The sequence below is a fragment of the Auxenochlorella protothecoides genome (assembly GCF_000733215.1).
Source record: "Auxenochlorella protothecoides strain 0710 unplaced genomic scaffold scaffold40, whole genome shotgun sequence".
NCBI classification, from domain to species: domain Eukaryota; kingdom Viridiplantae; phylum Chlorophyta; class Trebouxiophyceae; order Chlorellales; family Chlorellaceae; genus Auxenochlorella; species Auxenochlorella protothecoides.
Window position 1 is genome coordinate 195,220 of NW_011934210.1, and position 14,093 is coordinate 209,312.

General features: G+C 59.9%; 5 protein-coding genes across 5 annotated transcripts in view; 3 read left to right on the forward strand and 2 right to left on the reverse strand.

The window, feature by feature from the left end:
* Nucleotides 1–230, forward strand: part of F751_3789 (Sel-1-like protein 1) — a gene marked incomplete at both ends in the record, with an annotated part of 4,198 nt that extends 3,968 nt beyond the window's left edge. Inside the window, one exon of the mRNA XM_011399363.1 lies at nucleotides 215–230. Coding sequence (XP_011397665.1) covers nucleotides 215–230 — 16 coding nt within the window. The remainder of the gene's footprint in view (nucleotides 1–214) is intronic.
* Nucleotides 231–1,422: 1,192 nt separating this feature from the next.
* On the forward strand, nucleotides 1,423–3,758 carry F751_3790 (putative beta-1,3-galactosyltransferase 2; the record flags this gene model as incomplete). The annotated part of the gene is made up of 6 exons (XM_011399364.1): nucleotides 1,423–1,593; nucleotides 1,695–1,976; nucleotides 2,313–2,526; nucleotides 2,716–2,867; nucleotides 3,072–3,192; nucleotides 3,421–3,758. The coding sequence occupies 6 exons, from the start codon at nucleotides 1,423–1,425 to the stop codon at nucleotides 3,756–3,758; spliced, it is 1,278 nt and encodes a 425-aa protein (XP_011397666.1).
* Nucleotides 3,759–4,967: 1,209 nt separating this feature from the next.
* On the forward strand, nucleotides 4,968–7,422 carry F751_3791 (Ribosomal protein S6 kinase alpha-3; the record flags this gene model as incomplete). The annotated part of the gene is made up of 8 exons (XM_011399365.1): nucleotides 4,968–5,071; nucleotides 5,165–5,311; nucleotides 5,449–5,525; nucleotides 6,113–6,141; nucleotides 6,254–6,377; nucleotides 6,509–6,603; nucleotides 6,787–6,888; nucleotides 7,279–7,422. The coding sequence occupies 8 exons, from the start codon at nucleotides 4,968–4,970 to the stop codon at nucleotides 7,420–7,422; spliced, it is 822 nt and encodes a 273-aa protein (XP_011397667.1).
* Nucleotides 7,423–8,263: 841 nt separating this feature from the next.
* F751_3792 (hypothetical protein) lies at nucleotides 8,264–9,264 on the reverse strand (the record flags this gene model as incomplete). The annotated part of the gene is made up of 2 exons (XM_011399366.1): nucleotides 8,264–8,500; nucleotides 8,962–9,264. The coding sequence occupies 2 exons, from the start codon at nucleotides 9,262–9,264 to the stop codon at nucleotides 8,264–8,266; spliced, it is 540 nt and encodes a 179-aa protein (XP_011397668.1).
* Nucleotides 9,265–11,633: 2,369 nt separating this feature from the next.
* F751_3793 (TraB domain-containing protein) lies at nucleotides 11,634–13,080 on the reverse strand (the record flags this gene model as incomplete). Its single annotated transcript, XM_011399367.1, has 5 exons — nucleotides 11,634–11,787; nucleotides 12,055–12,227; nucleotides 12,402–12,557; nucleotides 12,669–12,833; nucleotides 12,970–13,080. 5 exons carry the CDS (start codon nucleotides 13,078–13,080, stop codon nucleotides 11,634–11,636), a joined length of 759 nt encoding a protein of 252 aa, XP_011397669.1.
* Nucleotides 13,081–14,093: the final 1,013 nt, after the last annotated feature.

The following is a 14,093-nucleotide window of genomic DNA, read 5'->3' on the forward strand; positions in this document are numbered from 1 at the left end:
CATCGGGGGCCTGGGGGCCATGCTCGGCCTGGTCCTCTGGCGCAGGGCGGCGCTGCGCGTCCGCGCCGTCCCCGCGGCGGGGACGGGGACGGGGTGGGGCCCCGGCCCGGCCCGGCCGCGGGCGGATGCGCCGGCTGGAGTGCCAGTGCAGCCGGCGCCCGCACAACCGGCGCCCGCACGACCGGCGCCCGCGCAGCCGCAGCCCGCGCAGCAGGCGCCTGTGCAGCTAGCGCCCGTGCGGCCGGCTGGAGCAGCCCAGCATGCGGCGCTGCGGGAGCAGCTGGCTGCGGCGGCTGAGCTGCGCGAGCGGGGACTCCAATCGCCGGCGCCTGCGCCGCCGTCGCAGGGCGAGCGCCCAGGCCCCGTCGCCGCGGATCCCCAGGCTCCACGATAGCAGGAAACATGGGAGTGAAGTGCAGCGTGTGCGAGCTCGGCACCCCAGTGTGCTGTGCTGGTCGATGTACAGTGAAGTTTGGCGCCAACCTGTTACGGAGTAGGGCAAGGAGCTCGCGCGCGCACGTCCCATCGCGCAAGTAATATCATCGGTAGCAGCTCTGAGAATGGGTCGATTTCAGCGAGTAACGGAAAATACGTTTCAAACAAAATGGAAGTCCACCTCACGACGATCTAGTGCAAGACGCCCCGGGGGGGGGGTGAGGGGCATGAGGAACACACTCCCCAGTCGGGGAGGGCAAAGCCTGGCAGGGAACGCTAATCGACACCCTGCAATTACATTTGCTGCGTTGATGGCTACTGTTATCCTCTGTCGAAGGTGCGAGAGACTCGTTTTCATCCATGGCTCGTCCATGCGGCCCGAATCTGGCCACTGAACCACCAACCTCCTCGGCCTGCAGGCTGTGGTCCGACACCTTCGAAATCAGGCATCTGGTGAGTGTAACGACTCCAGTTTGTGTGCGGAATGTCACATGTCGTGTGCCAGGGCCAACCTCCATCGGAAGCTGATTGCCGAAGCTCGGCACACACATTCCCCTTCACCGATGCAGAGAGAGAGACTGAGTGAGGCACACGGCGGGCACTCACTTCTTCAGCCTCATGCCGAATCACAAGATGTACAACCCCGGGAGACGCAGCAGATATTGCACTGGAGTGTACGGGCAGACTCAGGGGATGCACCCCCATTGACGGGACCCAGACTGGAGAATGTGCATCTGGCCCCAAACCAGCCCCAGTTCCATGTTCAGCTGAATGAAGTGGAGGAGGGCAGAGTTCACGGCTGGGCATGTTTGCGTAACAGCCCCTCTGCATCTATTCAGGTGGGATGCAATCCCCGGAGAGAGCCAGGGATTGAGGGTGCCCAGGATGTGCGCCCTGGCTCTGTTGAGATGACCATGCATGCAGGAACAGGCTGCACCACAGTCCATGTGTCATGGTGTGCAAAATTAAAGCAGGAGACCCCCCGTCATGCAGGTGGCGGCGTATGTCAACGGCATCCTGGCTGCTCAAGGGGGGGCAGGCCAAGCAGCGCCCGTCCATGCCGCTGTGCTTGGGCTGTGTGGGCTGAGTCCCGGGACCAAGCACTTCTCCAACGGCTTTTCCATAGCGCTCCCACGCCTGCCCACCGGCGTGCACGAGGTATGCAGGTCACCCAGGCATCCTGCTCTGCATAGGGGCCCATGCGCGGCAGCCTGCCCCTCCCCATCCCATGCCGCTCTCTCACCTCCCTCCCACCGCAGCTGCGTGTGCTGGCGTCGCTAGACAACTCCACTTGGCAGGAGGCCAACGCCAGCCCCATGCTGTTTGAGGAGAGCACGGCGCACCCGGATGCCAAGGCCGCGCTGGCCAGGAAGGATGCCATCATCCTGCAGCGAAATGCGCAGCTGGCGGCGCTCTGGGCGGAGCGCGCCGAGATGGGCCCCTGGCAGGACAGGCCGCGCGGCAAGGGCCCCGAAGGGGTGGCGTCGGCGGTGGAGAAGCCGGGCAATGCTACCAACCTAGTCGTCATCGCCGTCAACACGGTCGGTGTGGCTTGCTGCTGTTGGCGGGCGGGAGTAGGGGTGTCAAGTGGGGATGGGGTAGGAAAGCATTAAGAAAGGAGGACATCAGGATTGTCTGAGCCTCATTCTAGCCCATGTGGGTGCAAGAGGGGCCCTGCTTGGGCCTGTACGAGTGTGGAGGCGAGCCTGAGGGACCCTGCGCAATGCATGGCAGCCTGTGCCCACACCCTTCAAGAAGCTCCCACCCTGGCCCCTCTGGATGCCAATATCCTCACCTGCCGTCCCTGGTCGTATAATGAGTGCCAGGCACACAGCACGCCGCAGCACGTCCCACCCCTCTCCCCCACCATCTCTCAGGGGCTGGGATCGCGGGATCGTCGGGACATCCTGCGCCGCACCTGGTTCCCCAAGGGTACTGAGCTGGCCGCCTGGGAGGCCAGGGGCGTGATGGTCCGCTTCGTGGTGGGCACCTCCGTCCAGGCCAACGACCCGCTGGCCGAGGCGATGCGCACCGAGGCCCGCGAGTTTGGCGACGTGGTGGAGATGCCCGAAGTCATCGACACCTACGGCGGTGAGGAGCGCGGGGCTGGGCGAGGGGCTTTCGGCGCTGGGCCTGCTGGGTGGTAGGTAGAAGGAGCAGAGTCCCTCCGTCCCCGCGCGACGGGGCTCATCTGCACCTCCCCTGGGCATGCTTAGCCCCACGTGCAAGTACAAGGGTGACTGTCTGACACCCAACACCCCTCCTCCCTCCTGCCCCCAGACCTCTCGCTGAAGACGCAGCACCTGTTCACCACGATGCTATCGCTTTGGGACGCCGATTTTTATTTCAAGGTCGACGATGACGTGGCGCTGAACCTGGAGGCCTTATCTGACTACCTGACGGCCCGCAGGATGAAGAAGAACCTCTACCTGGTGAGGGCTGGGAGTCCTGCCGAGGGTGGGAGCCTGGGTTGGAGGTTTGTGTGAAGGTTAGGCGAAATTTTTGGTTCGAGTGCTGTCTAGGGTAGCCGGATGTGGAAGGATGAGCTGCTTGGGCAGTGCCGCAGACGGCAGCCGACTGCCCACTTGCCCCTGTCTCCCACCACCTCTTGCGCCCTGGCCCTTCTGCTGCGGCAGGGATGCATGAAGTCTGGTCAGGTGCTGACAGACAGCAAGTGGAAGTGGTATGAGCCGGAACACTGGCGGTTTGGAGACGCCCTGGGACCCCACGGCATCAACTACATGCGGCACGCCACAGGTAGGTTTGCGGCCGGCTGCTGGCCTGCAAGGCTAGGCAAACCCGGCGTTTGGTGTGCTCTGTAGTACTCCATCGACCACTTGCATCTAGGGTGCTTGAGCAGCTCTGGATTTCTGCCCTGCCCAAATCTCAGCTGCCCATATTTGGCATCCTAGACCTCAACACCTCTCAACCTCTCAACCCAGGGTGAAAACTACATCACTCCCTCCCTCACCCCCCCTTGCGCAGGTCAAGCATATGGGCTGTCCCGGCCCGTGGCGCAGTACATAGCCAGGAACGCGCACATCCTGCACCGCTATGCGAACGAGGACGTGTCGGTGGGGGCCTGGATGCTGGGCCTGGAGGTTGAGCTGGTGCACGACCTGCTGCTGTGCTGCAGCAGCGCCGCACAGTGCCGGGAGCAGACCACGCCAGAGAAGCGGTGTCTGGTGTTCTCCGAGGTCACCTGCGCGGGGATCTGCCAGGCCGAGACCAGGCTGGAGCCTATCTGGAAGAGCTGCTTGGAGAAGCCGTATGAGGCCGTCACCCTGGCTACCTTTGACCAGACCGAGACCAGCACTGCCTGAGGTTGGTCCGAGCACTGGGGCCATTCATATCATTGAGGCTGCAAGCTGTACATACCGCAAAGAAGCCAGTGGGGAGGGGAGCCTGTGGCCAGTGCTGCTGGGTCGGCCTCACACACAGGCAACAGTTCTGGGGTATTGCACCCAAAGAGCCTCCGGGAGAGGGGCCAGCAGTTGGGACGAGGCATGCTTGTGCCATTTGGTCATCTACAGAGTTCGTCCGCCAAAGGGGTAAGGCCGTGCATCCTGGCATCCAAGACCTTGATGCACACACGTGTGAACTCGCCCCTTCAAGATTCCCCATCAACTGCTGAGATTGGTCACTCTGAAGCTAGAAAACATTGTCGAGGGGGTGGAAGCAGCAGCCAAGCTCAGGGTCAGCACACCTCGCTGGGCCAGGCTTTTAGAATAATCGGTAGCAAGACTGAGGGAACAAAGACGAGCCATGGAAGTCAAGGTGAGTTGTGGTTTCATGAAGAGTATATGCTGCTTCTTAGATCGGTGCAGGCATGGTGGCAGCCATGGAAAACCTTCCTACTCATTCAAGTGAGCAGCTTGGCCTTCAGCAAGTGCTGCTAGTACTGCGCGTGACAGGTCTCCAAACAGCTTACGAAGGAGCGCATCTTCCTCCGGGAGTAACTCTTGCGGGAAGTGCAGGCTAGAGCACGGCAAGGGGAAGCTCGCCAGCTCGGGTCGGGAGATGACCCTTGCAACCCATCGACACTAGAACTCCGGGTGCGAGAGTAAGAATGGCTTCATCGGCTGTTATGCGTTTTTTAATGCATTATAACCCTCTTCAATCCATTATTGAACCAGGGCTGCTGATGTTGGATGACCAGCGCCTGGTCGGAGTCATGTCGCTGTCTGTTGAGAGTCCGGTAAAATGATCAGTTGCGGCGGGAAGTCTGGGACAGTGCCACACAGTTCCGCTCTTGGCGCAGCCACATGATGGCCTCGAAAACCCTCAATGACCTCCAAGCCGATACTTTGTGATCAAAACTACACGTTCCGGTCGTCAGCCGCAGTACGTTGTCGAAGTGTGCCCTCGGGCTCCGGGCACCGGAGGCACCCTCGAGGAATCCCCCGCACTTCCCTCCTGAACCCTCGAGGGATGCTCGAGGCGTGCCCATTGTATAATTAATGTATGCTCACTGGCTCCAGCGAGCTGTCTAGGGTCTTGCTCGAGGGATTGAGGCGTCCGACGACAGAGCCATGAGCGAACAGGATTCACCCGTGTTTCCGCCCAACTTCTTCGAGAGCTGCCCATGGAGCATCCAAAACGATTTCCAATCTCTGAAGGAGGTTGGGAAGGGCAAGTAAGTGAGGGGGTACCTCACTTGAGAGACTGGAGCTCGGGGCATCGACGCTTTCGTGCCCAACCGACCCTGTAACCCATGTGCTCCATGCAGGGACACAGTGATCTACAGCGCAGTGTGTCTGCCCCTGGGAAACAAGATTGTGGCCGTCAAGATCTACGACAAGTCCCGCCTGGCCTCTACGAAAGTTAGAGCCATCAAGCGAGAAGTGGCCATGATGCTATACTTTATGCGGCACAGGTGACATGGGTGCTGGCATGCGAAAGCAAGCGACAGCCTCTAACCACGGCGCTGCACGAGTGCGACTGCATGGGGGAGGACGGTGATGCATGCATGTTGCACTGATGTGCAGGTCCTTTCCTCGATATGAGACGCAGGTACCCCAACGTCGTGGAATTATATGGAGCCTTTGAGGACGAGTCACGCTACTTCATCGTCATGGAGTACTGCTCAGGTGCGCCTGCGGCATCGACATCAGATCGACGCCCTTTCAGATGCCCGGGACCCACCGTGTAAGGAATTCTCTCTGCACTGCACTGCACTGCACTGCAGGGGGGGACCTCCTTGAGAAGCTGCTGCGGGAGAAAAAGGCCATCAGCGAGAGGCGTGTGGCGACCATGGTGGCCATCCCCTGCCTCGTCACCCTCAGGTGCTTGCATGCCGCAAGCATCATTCACAGGTACTGTGAGGACAGACGCCAGAGCGGGACTGCTTGAGGGGAGTCAAAGCAAGCTGAACGAAGGGTGCAAGACATAATAGCCAAGCCAAGTCCTGCTCATTCGCACCAGGGACATAAAGCTTGAGAACATATTTTTGGACAATAGCGGCCGTGTCAAGCTTGGGGATTTTGGGTGAGTGTATTGAGAAGCTTCGGGTCCGGACGGTGGGCTCATTTCAGGACAGATTCAGTCACTGGATGAAGTGGCTGGTACATCTGCTGGATCAGTTTATTGCCCTAAGATTTGAGCCAGAGCATCAGGTGATTCATCTGCCAATGCAGGTTGACGATGTGCACCCGACAGGAGGCAGCCATATCCCCAGTTGGCACCGTAGAGTACATGGCTCCGGAGGTGCGCAAGCTGGCTGCTGTGGACATGTGCTGTGTCAACGACGTCCCTTCCCAAGGGTTACAATCCACAGCAATGCCTGACGCGTCCCTCGACCCCTGTGCCCTGATGTCAGGTGATCGCTCTGCCGCCCGTGGATGCCGTGGTGAGCGGCCAAGTCCGGGCGAGTGAGATCCCACCAAACACAGAGAAGGTCGACATCTGGGCACTGGGCGTCACATTCTTTGAGCTCGTCACTGGTGAGTGGGCGGGCTGCAGGTTGGCAGGCATGTCGCATTATTGCCTCCACTCCAAGGCTCACACGCTGTCCAGCAGCAGGCTTCATTCTCAGCCCAAGTGTGCCAGGTGCTCATGATCCCCACTCAAGCAGGTCGTCTGCCTTTTGAAGGCAAGGACAAGCTGGAGATCAAGACCAACATCACTGAATACAGAATGTCAGGTTTTGGTCCGCATGTCTCCGCCCAGGTGAAGAATGCTGGCATTGCTGCAGATCTTTCTGCGCACACCAACTGTATAGAGACTGGGCAAGGGGATGTCTGCCAAGGGTGGGACAGGCCTGAATGGCAGCAAGTTGCCTTTGCGCGCTTCCCCGCCGTCCTCCATCCGTTTCTCATCAGAGCCTGCATTCGCGCGGCCTCCCTCCCACAGTGCCAAGATCTGATCCGGAGCATGCTGGCCTATGACCCGGCGGATCGACCCTCCGCTGAGGAGCTCCTCCAGCACTCCTTCCTAGCCCTGTACAGAAATAAGGTCAAGCTCAGCACAGCAGCTACGCAGTCCCCATCCTTCTCTCTCCAAGCCTTCACTCCAGGTGCTGGCAGTGTCGTCGCGTCATGCCAGTGCAGCGCTACCGCTGGTTGCATGGCGGGAGGTCAGAAGTGCGCGATGTGCCTCAGGCGTCAAGAGATCAGTTGTATATCCACCATGCCTGTCCCCACTCCTACACAGGGGTGGCTATGTCTCCCACCAGCAATGGCGCACCAGCCGACTCGGTGTCCGAGGTGCGCGATTCGTCCTTCGTTGGGTGGTACCTTTGTGAGCCCATCTCCCTGGCAGAAGGCTCGCAGCGTCCCTCCTGCCCGGCCCTGCTGTTCCGCATGCCTGCTGTGATCACCCAAGCCATCTCACACGACCGAGCAGGGTGCGGCCCCAGCCTTCGAAAGCAGCCTCGGGGGAAGCAGCTCGCCGGGGCCCAGTGTGCGCTTGGGCCGGCTGAAGTCCTGGAGTCGCGCCAGCAGCACCGTGAGCAGCAAGGCAGGCCGTTGGGAGGAAAGGGGGGCATGACAAGGTGCATGGGCAGGGGTGTGTGCCCAGTCATCCAGGATGGAGTTCACTTGAGTTGCGGCTTGCATGTTTCACTCAGCCCGGGGCGGGTGTTTGCCCCTTCCGGCCCACAGGGCAGCGCTGCTCATCAGGGTGTGGCAGGCCCCCAGAACATCGTCGCGGGCCCCACACGGCGTGTACTTTCCTGGACGATGGCCAAACCGCCGCCCGAGGAGCAGGGTCAAGGCATCCCGGACGCCAAGTCTAGCATGGTTCAGGTGGGTCGATGGAGGGGCTTCACCTCTGGCTCACCTGAGAGCTTCTGAGCTCAACTCAGGATGCGCACATCCACCCGTCTCACCAGGGGCCGTGATTTCCGGATGGGGATGAGGAACAGGAGTGTACGACCCCACGCCTTGCTGCCACTCTTGCAGGAGGTTAGGCAAGCCGTCAAACGAATTTTCAGTAGAAAAAGTACATTGGGTCGAGGCGCGGAGATTGGCATTGGCCATCTGTGATCATGAACAGCAGCACAAGAAGAGAGAAGTGAGGAACCGCGCAATCCGCCATCGTTGAGGCTACCCCTTCACACTGTCATTGTCTGGCGTCCCTGACCCCCAGCTTGGGCGACGGAGCCCTCAAACCTGCAAAGCATCATGTACCCGTTGACATTCCCTGCGATGAATTCCTTCTGTCATTGGTGTTTGACCTCGCTGACTCTCCCATTCACCTTGCTCCAAATTAGTTGCATCATCCTGCACTACCTGCAACACCAGATGTAGATACCGATCATGCCCAGAAGGGAGGGTCAAGTGCCTTCTTGCATGTTCTCACATCAGTAGGATGGCCCAAAAGGGCAAATTTAGCCGATCGCTCCACTATGGGCGCGATACTCGAGCTCCAGGTGGGTGGCAAGGACCTTCACCGCCTGATCCTCGGGGACCATGGCTCGAATGCTGCGCTGGATGCCGATCAAGAAGTTCAGCCACCGGGAAAGAGCCTGGCCGGGCAGGTCGCCCCTGATGAGATCGGGCCAGAGGAGAAGGTCGCAGGTGGCGAGCAGGAGCTCGAGGGTGTGCATGCCATACTCGTTGGGGCCCTGTGGAATGGCATCTCCGCTTGTGGCTTGTCCGACCAGCTGCCGTGGGGATGCAAACCTGTTGGCAAGGGGAGCGCGGGAGCATGGCAAGTGAACCTCCAGGGTGGCTCCCTGCAAGACCATCCCTTACACCGTGTTAGGGATCCGACCCACACAGGTGGCTGCATGGCATGACATTTCCCCTGGACCTCCACCATTGCCCACCAGCCGCCCCTGCATCCCCACGCATGCCCTCACCAGGGTTGCAGGCAGACCACAGAGCTTGCAGTGGAGGTTGCTGTCACAGGCGCCGCTGCAGCATGTCCAGGGACGAGGGATCCCAGCAGGGCCCCTCCCACGTGCAGCCGCAGCCTCTGCCCCCGTGGCGTGAATGGCAGCAGCCTCAGCACGTCCAGACACGCCTGAGGACTAGGGGCACGACGGACCAGCCTTCCGGCCAGGCCGCGCAGTGATGCTCCCACATGTTCAGCCCACTCCGCCTCGCTGAAGGCCTCGAGGAAGAGGGGCAGCGCGGCGTTGATTGCGCCGCCCAATGCCGGTGCCGCCGCATCCACGAGGAGGGCACAACAGGCCTGTATCCAGGTAACCAGGTCCCCGGCTGGCACAGCGCCGTTGTCCTGCCGCTGTCTCATAGAGCGTTGTTGAGCTACATGGCCGGCCAGGCGCAGCAGCAGCTTCACTGTGTAGACCTGCAGCTCCGAGGGCGAATCCTCGCCACTATCGTCGGACTGGCGGGCTGTGGGACCATCTGAGCTTGCCCCCATCTTGCGATCGAAATGGTAGCCTGTGGCCTCGAGCGCGACCATCAGCTCTTGCAAGGACGGCAGCTGGAAGGCTGGTGGCCTGGATGCTGATGGATCTGGAGCATCGGACAGAGGGCAGCACGTACGGTAGGCTGAGTCTGCATGAATTCCATTCGATGTGTCGCCCGTGAGCATGGCGCAGGCAGCGCCTCTCACGGCAGCGCTGGGGGCGCCGAGCACTTGCCTCACCAGAGCCTCTGCATCGGCCTGACTCGTGATCAGGCTGCGCAAGTATCAATTGGAAAGGGGGGGAATGAAAAACTGAGCGTCAGGGTGGGAAGGGAGGGGAGGGTTCTGCATGACAGCAGCCAGAGCCCAGATCAACCAGCCACAGTCCAATACTTACCCCTGACTACCAGGCCCCACTCCGCCCATCATCGTTGCCCAGCTCGCAGCCGAGGCCAGAAGTGCAGGCCTATCTTCCCCCAGCCCATCCAGGTGGAGCTGAAGGCCGAGAAGCGACGTGGCATGCTGCACTGCGGCGGCGTAGCTCGGGGGGATCGCCTCCCTGCCGGGCCCGGGTCCCCCAAGGGGGGGGACGGCAAAGAGTACTTGCCTGACAGTCGCCGGAGCAGCCTGACCGAGGCCGGCTCCGCGGCGCAGGGATACTTCCAGTTGGGGGAGTGGGTCGGCAAGTGCCCTCTGAGGAGGGCACCCCGGCCTCCAACAGGGCCGAATTCTCCTCCTGCTTGACAACCCAGCGACGATGGGTAGCAGCTGCTTTTACGGCCTCCTCCATGGCCGCACTCCTGCGCATGAGCGCCTCCAGCTTGGCCCCATGCCTGGCAAGGTGGATGGGACAAACCTTAGGCCAGGCAGTTCACACAGGACACACACTATTGTGTAATGGAATGGGTGTGAGAGTGTGCAGGTCATCAGGGGCTTGAAAGATTCTACTCACTCTGGCAAGGGAGCCCTCGCGGCCATCAACATCGCCGGTTAGGGAAGTGCAGATGTTTGCAGAGCGGTGGTCGGACAGCACCTCTGCCTACAGACAATCAGACGCTCCATCAGCCTTCGGAGGATGCGGGCCCTGGTGAGCGAGGCGATTGTCCTGTACATGTGCAAGGAGATGATTCAGCTCATTCCCCCGGACTTTCTTGCCACCCAGTCATCACAAAGTGCAGAGTCGGGGCCACTGTGGGTTCAAGCTGGGGAAATCATACAGTTCCGTCGGGGCATGCGGTGCATGCTCTGAATAGCAAACGCGATTCAAAACCCTCCCGCTCAGTCAATTGTCCGTTTGCTGCTGACCGAGTCTGATCTGCTCAAACCAGTCCCAACGCAGTTTCCTGCACCATTACCTCGACATCGCTGCCATGAAGCGAGGCGTCATTCCCGGGGCGCAGTGCTGCCCCCATCGGTCCAAGGACGGCGAGCGCGCACCCAAGCGAGAAAAAATGTGGGTGCGCTGCATCCGACATGGACATCATGCAATGGTGCATTCGTGAGACTTCAAACCGCTGATCGATCAGACCCTTTCCTTCGGCTCGCAGACCCACCATGGACTACGGCTTGACCAGCCACCTGCCTCATCCCAAGGACTCGATGACCACCATCGATGAAGGCCCCTCCCACAGCGCCCCCAGCCCCAAGCGCGTGGTGCCCATCCCGGAGATGCCTCTCAGCCCCTTTGCGCGCGCCCCTCTCCGTCCTGCTGAGACTGATGACTTCATGAGCCCACCTTCCACCAAGCAGGGCGTGTGTCAACACACCATGCGCACCCCACCCTCCCTCCTGCCCACACCTCCCATCAAGACCGCCCCTTGTCCCCTGGGACCCACTCCTAGCTTCAGCAGCTGGATGTTGGATGCCTCAAGCGCCGTCTCGGCCCCAAACCCCTCCTCTCTGAGAGACGTCATCGCTTGCTTGCCAGGCCAGGCGAGCCGCAATCCCCCACGCCCCCAGGAAAGTCCTTCCGCCCTAGATCGCTTGCTGGCCGACCCGGCTCTGGACGATCTCGACTACGGTCAAAGAGTTGCAGCCTGGGATAAGGGCGAGCAGGCCGTGGTGCCGTCAAGAACGGGGCGAGGGCACAAGCCTACAAGCCCTCGATCTCATACAGCAGTGTCCATGCGCCTTGCTTTCTAGGAAGTTTGGCCCAAGTCTTTGCCAGCTTGTAGTATAACCCACGCATGATGTTGGGTCTTGGATGGTAGCTTATTCCTTCAAGCTCCATTGCTCTTGTGCCTGCTCTTCCCATGTAGTTTACCCAGCGCGCTGTATCTCGTTCGCCCTCCAAGCTCTGTCGCAGTGTGCGATGGAGCTCATCTGCAATCCCTGTCCTCATGCTGCAGCATTCCTGTATCATGGTACAGACCCTTGGCCGTTCAAGCACGCCTTTTCAGGACGAATCGCACAACAAGGGTCACGGCCAGGACGCTCCCAGCCAAAGCTCCCAGCTTGATGAGCCGCCGGCGTAACGGGCGGTCGGGGGGAAGCTCCATCAGCGCCTCGATGTCGATAGCCGATTCCCAGTTCTCGCTGGTAAGGGGGGGGTGGAGCCGGCATGTTGTTGAAACAGATCAAGCAGTTCAAAAGTTACCCAGAAACCATGTTGGCAGAGGCTTGCACCCACAAAACACACGAACGCGGGCTTGCAGAGTTTTCACGTCCGTCCCTCATCAAATGCTGACCATAAGAATCCGAGATTTGCTTCGAGGCTGCCCTCCTAACTCCGACACCGGCACCAGCCTCTCACAAAGTAAACTAAATACCCAGGCCAGCATGCCTCCTCACGCTGCACCTCACCGGATGCCTTGCAAATGTCCTGCTCCTACCACCGCCACCACAGAAGACGCATGTGCCGCGAGCTTTCGCATCATGTACACCATGTAGAGGTTGCGCTCGGTCAGGAGCGGCCCAATCATTCCTGGGTACTCCTTCCCAAACTCCAGGATTGCCTCTGTCAGGACGTCGGCCTCCTGCAGGGTATGTGGAAGTGGCATGCCAGCTGAATGGCACATGCCATACATCCGAGTAGACCATGGCCTGTCGCGGCCGAGGGCCAGAGCCCCGTCAGGGCACTGAACGCTGCCGCCCCCACTCCTGGCGCCGCCCCCCCTTCTGCCGCCTTCCCTTGCGCCACTCCTTTTCACCTTCATGGATTCTATCTCTTTGGTGAGAGCCTCGGCATCCAGCATGCTGAATCCAGTCCACGTCAGGTTCTTGACCAGCGACAGCTTCTCCCAGATGGAAAGGCCCCCCCACACGCGTGCAAGGGTCACAGAAACAAGTCGATCGCCTAGCACCACCTGGTGAGATGTGTGAGGGGATTGGGGAGAGGATGCAGTCCAAAAAGTCAGGCCTGGGCACAGTTTCATGGGCGTGTGAGTTCGAACCCTGGCCTCCGGCTGGATGCCTACCTTGGCCCCAACTTGCTGTGCTGATCGCAGCGCCACCCTAAACTCCTCCCCAGGCTTGATCTCAAGGTTGGTTGCCACTTTGGCTAGCAACCAGGAGTACAGGGCCTGGAAGGGCGTGCTCTTTCCTGACCGTATCGCAGCAACGGCTGCCCCGAAATTTGGTTCCTGTGGGTTTGGGAGGATAGTACTCGCATCTCCACCAACTGTCCTCGCTGCCTTGCATGGCAGCGGTGGTGCACCTAGAGATTATCAAACCACCCAGGCTCTGAACTGCATGTCTTAAAGCTCCCCATAGCCCTACCTCAAACTTGTCCAGGGAGAGGATGGAGATGCGCTCGTTGCAAAGCTCCAAAAGCACGAAATCTGGGCGCACCCTTGCAATCAGGTCTGCTGCATCGCGGCAGGATTGCATGCTCACGTGAGCTGTTCCCAGTACATAAAATTTGGTCTCCGCGTTGCTTGCGTTCTGGGGATCTCTGTATTTCAGGATCTCTAATGGACGCGGCAGTTCCTCGGCCTTGATGATGTCCCGGCCATTCTCAGGCTCGCTTGCCATTGAGACTGCTGTGTGCGACAGTCGTAGGCCTCCACCTCCTAGCTTGAAATTGTGGTTGCTGCGAGCCGAAAGGATGATATTATTGTCGTTGTATCAATGATTAAAAAGCGACACCCAAGGATCCTCGACGCGTTGTGCCAAGGTCCCTTTGCGACAAACCCCTCCCTCCTCCGGGAGAGATCCGATGCTGGCATAGCTCCTGGCAGGGCAGGGCGCGCGGATCCGAAATATTGCCCCGACGAGTAAAGCTGTCGTACCTGCTGAATATTCGGGGAGGTTGCCAATATGTTGATGACTGTTTTATTGCTCTGAGAGCATGCTGCTCTACGACGCCTGAACTGGAAGAGGGCTTCCCGGCCCCTCTGTGCTTTCCTGGACATGGCAGATGACGATGATGAATATGTACCGCTTCTGGAGGAGGAAGATTCGGAGAATGAGACGTCTGCGAGAGAAGCCATGGATGTTGAAGACTATGCAACAGCAGTGCAGCGGGACGAAGAAGATTATCTCAGAGGGCTCACAACAGGTGTGCAATGTTGCTGCATGAGGGAGTGAGTCTACTGGTACTGAAGCCCAGGGGCACGCTGACATTCCCACTCTTCCAAATTCATAGGAGAAGATGATGATGATGAAGCGGTGTCGACGTTGTTTGAGGACGCCCTCGGCCCTGAGGCACTGCTTGCTGGGCTGGAAGAGGCTGCTGGACAGGCTGGCCGGCAGGCGTATGAACTCTTGTCACGAGCTGGGCGACGGAATGCTGCGACCAGGAGGCTCCGCCAGGCATGTTGAGCAAGGGGTGGCTTCAAGTATGGGGATTTTGCCAATGTCATGGTTATCCAGTGTCCATCGGGTCTGGTCTTGCATAGTAT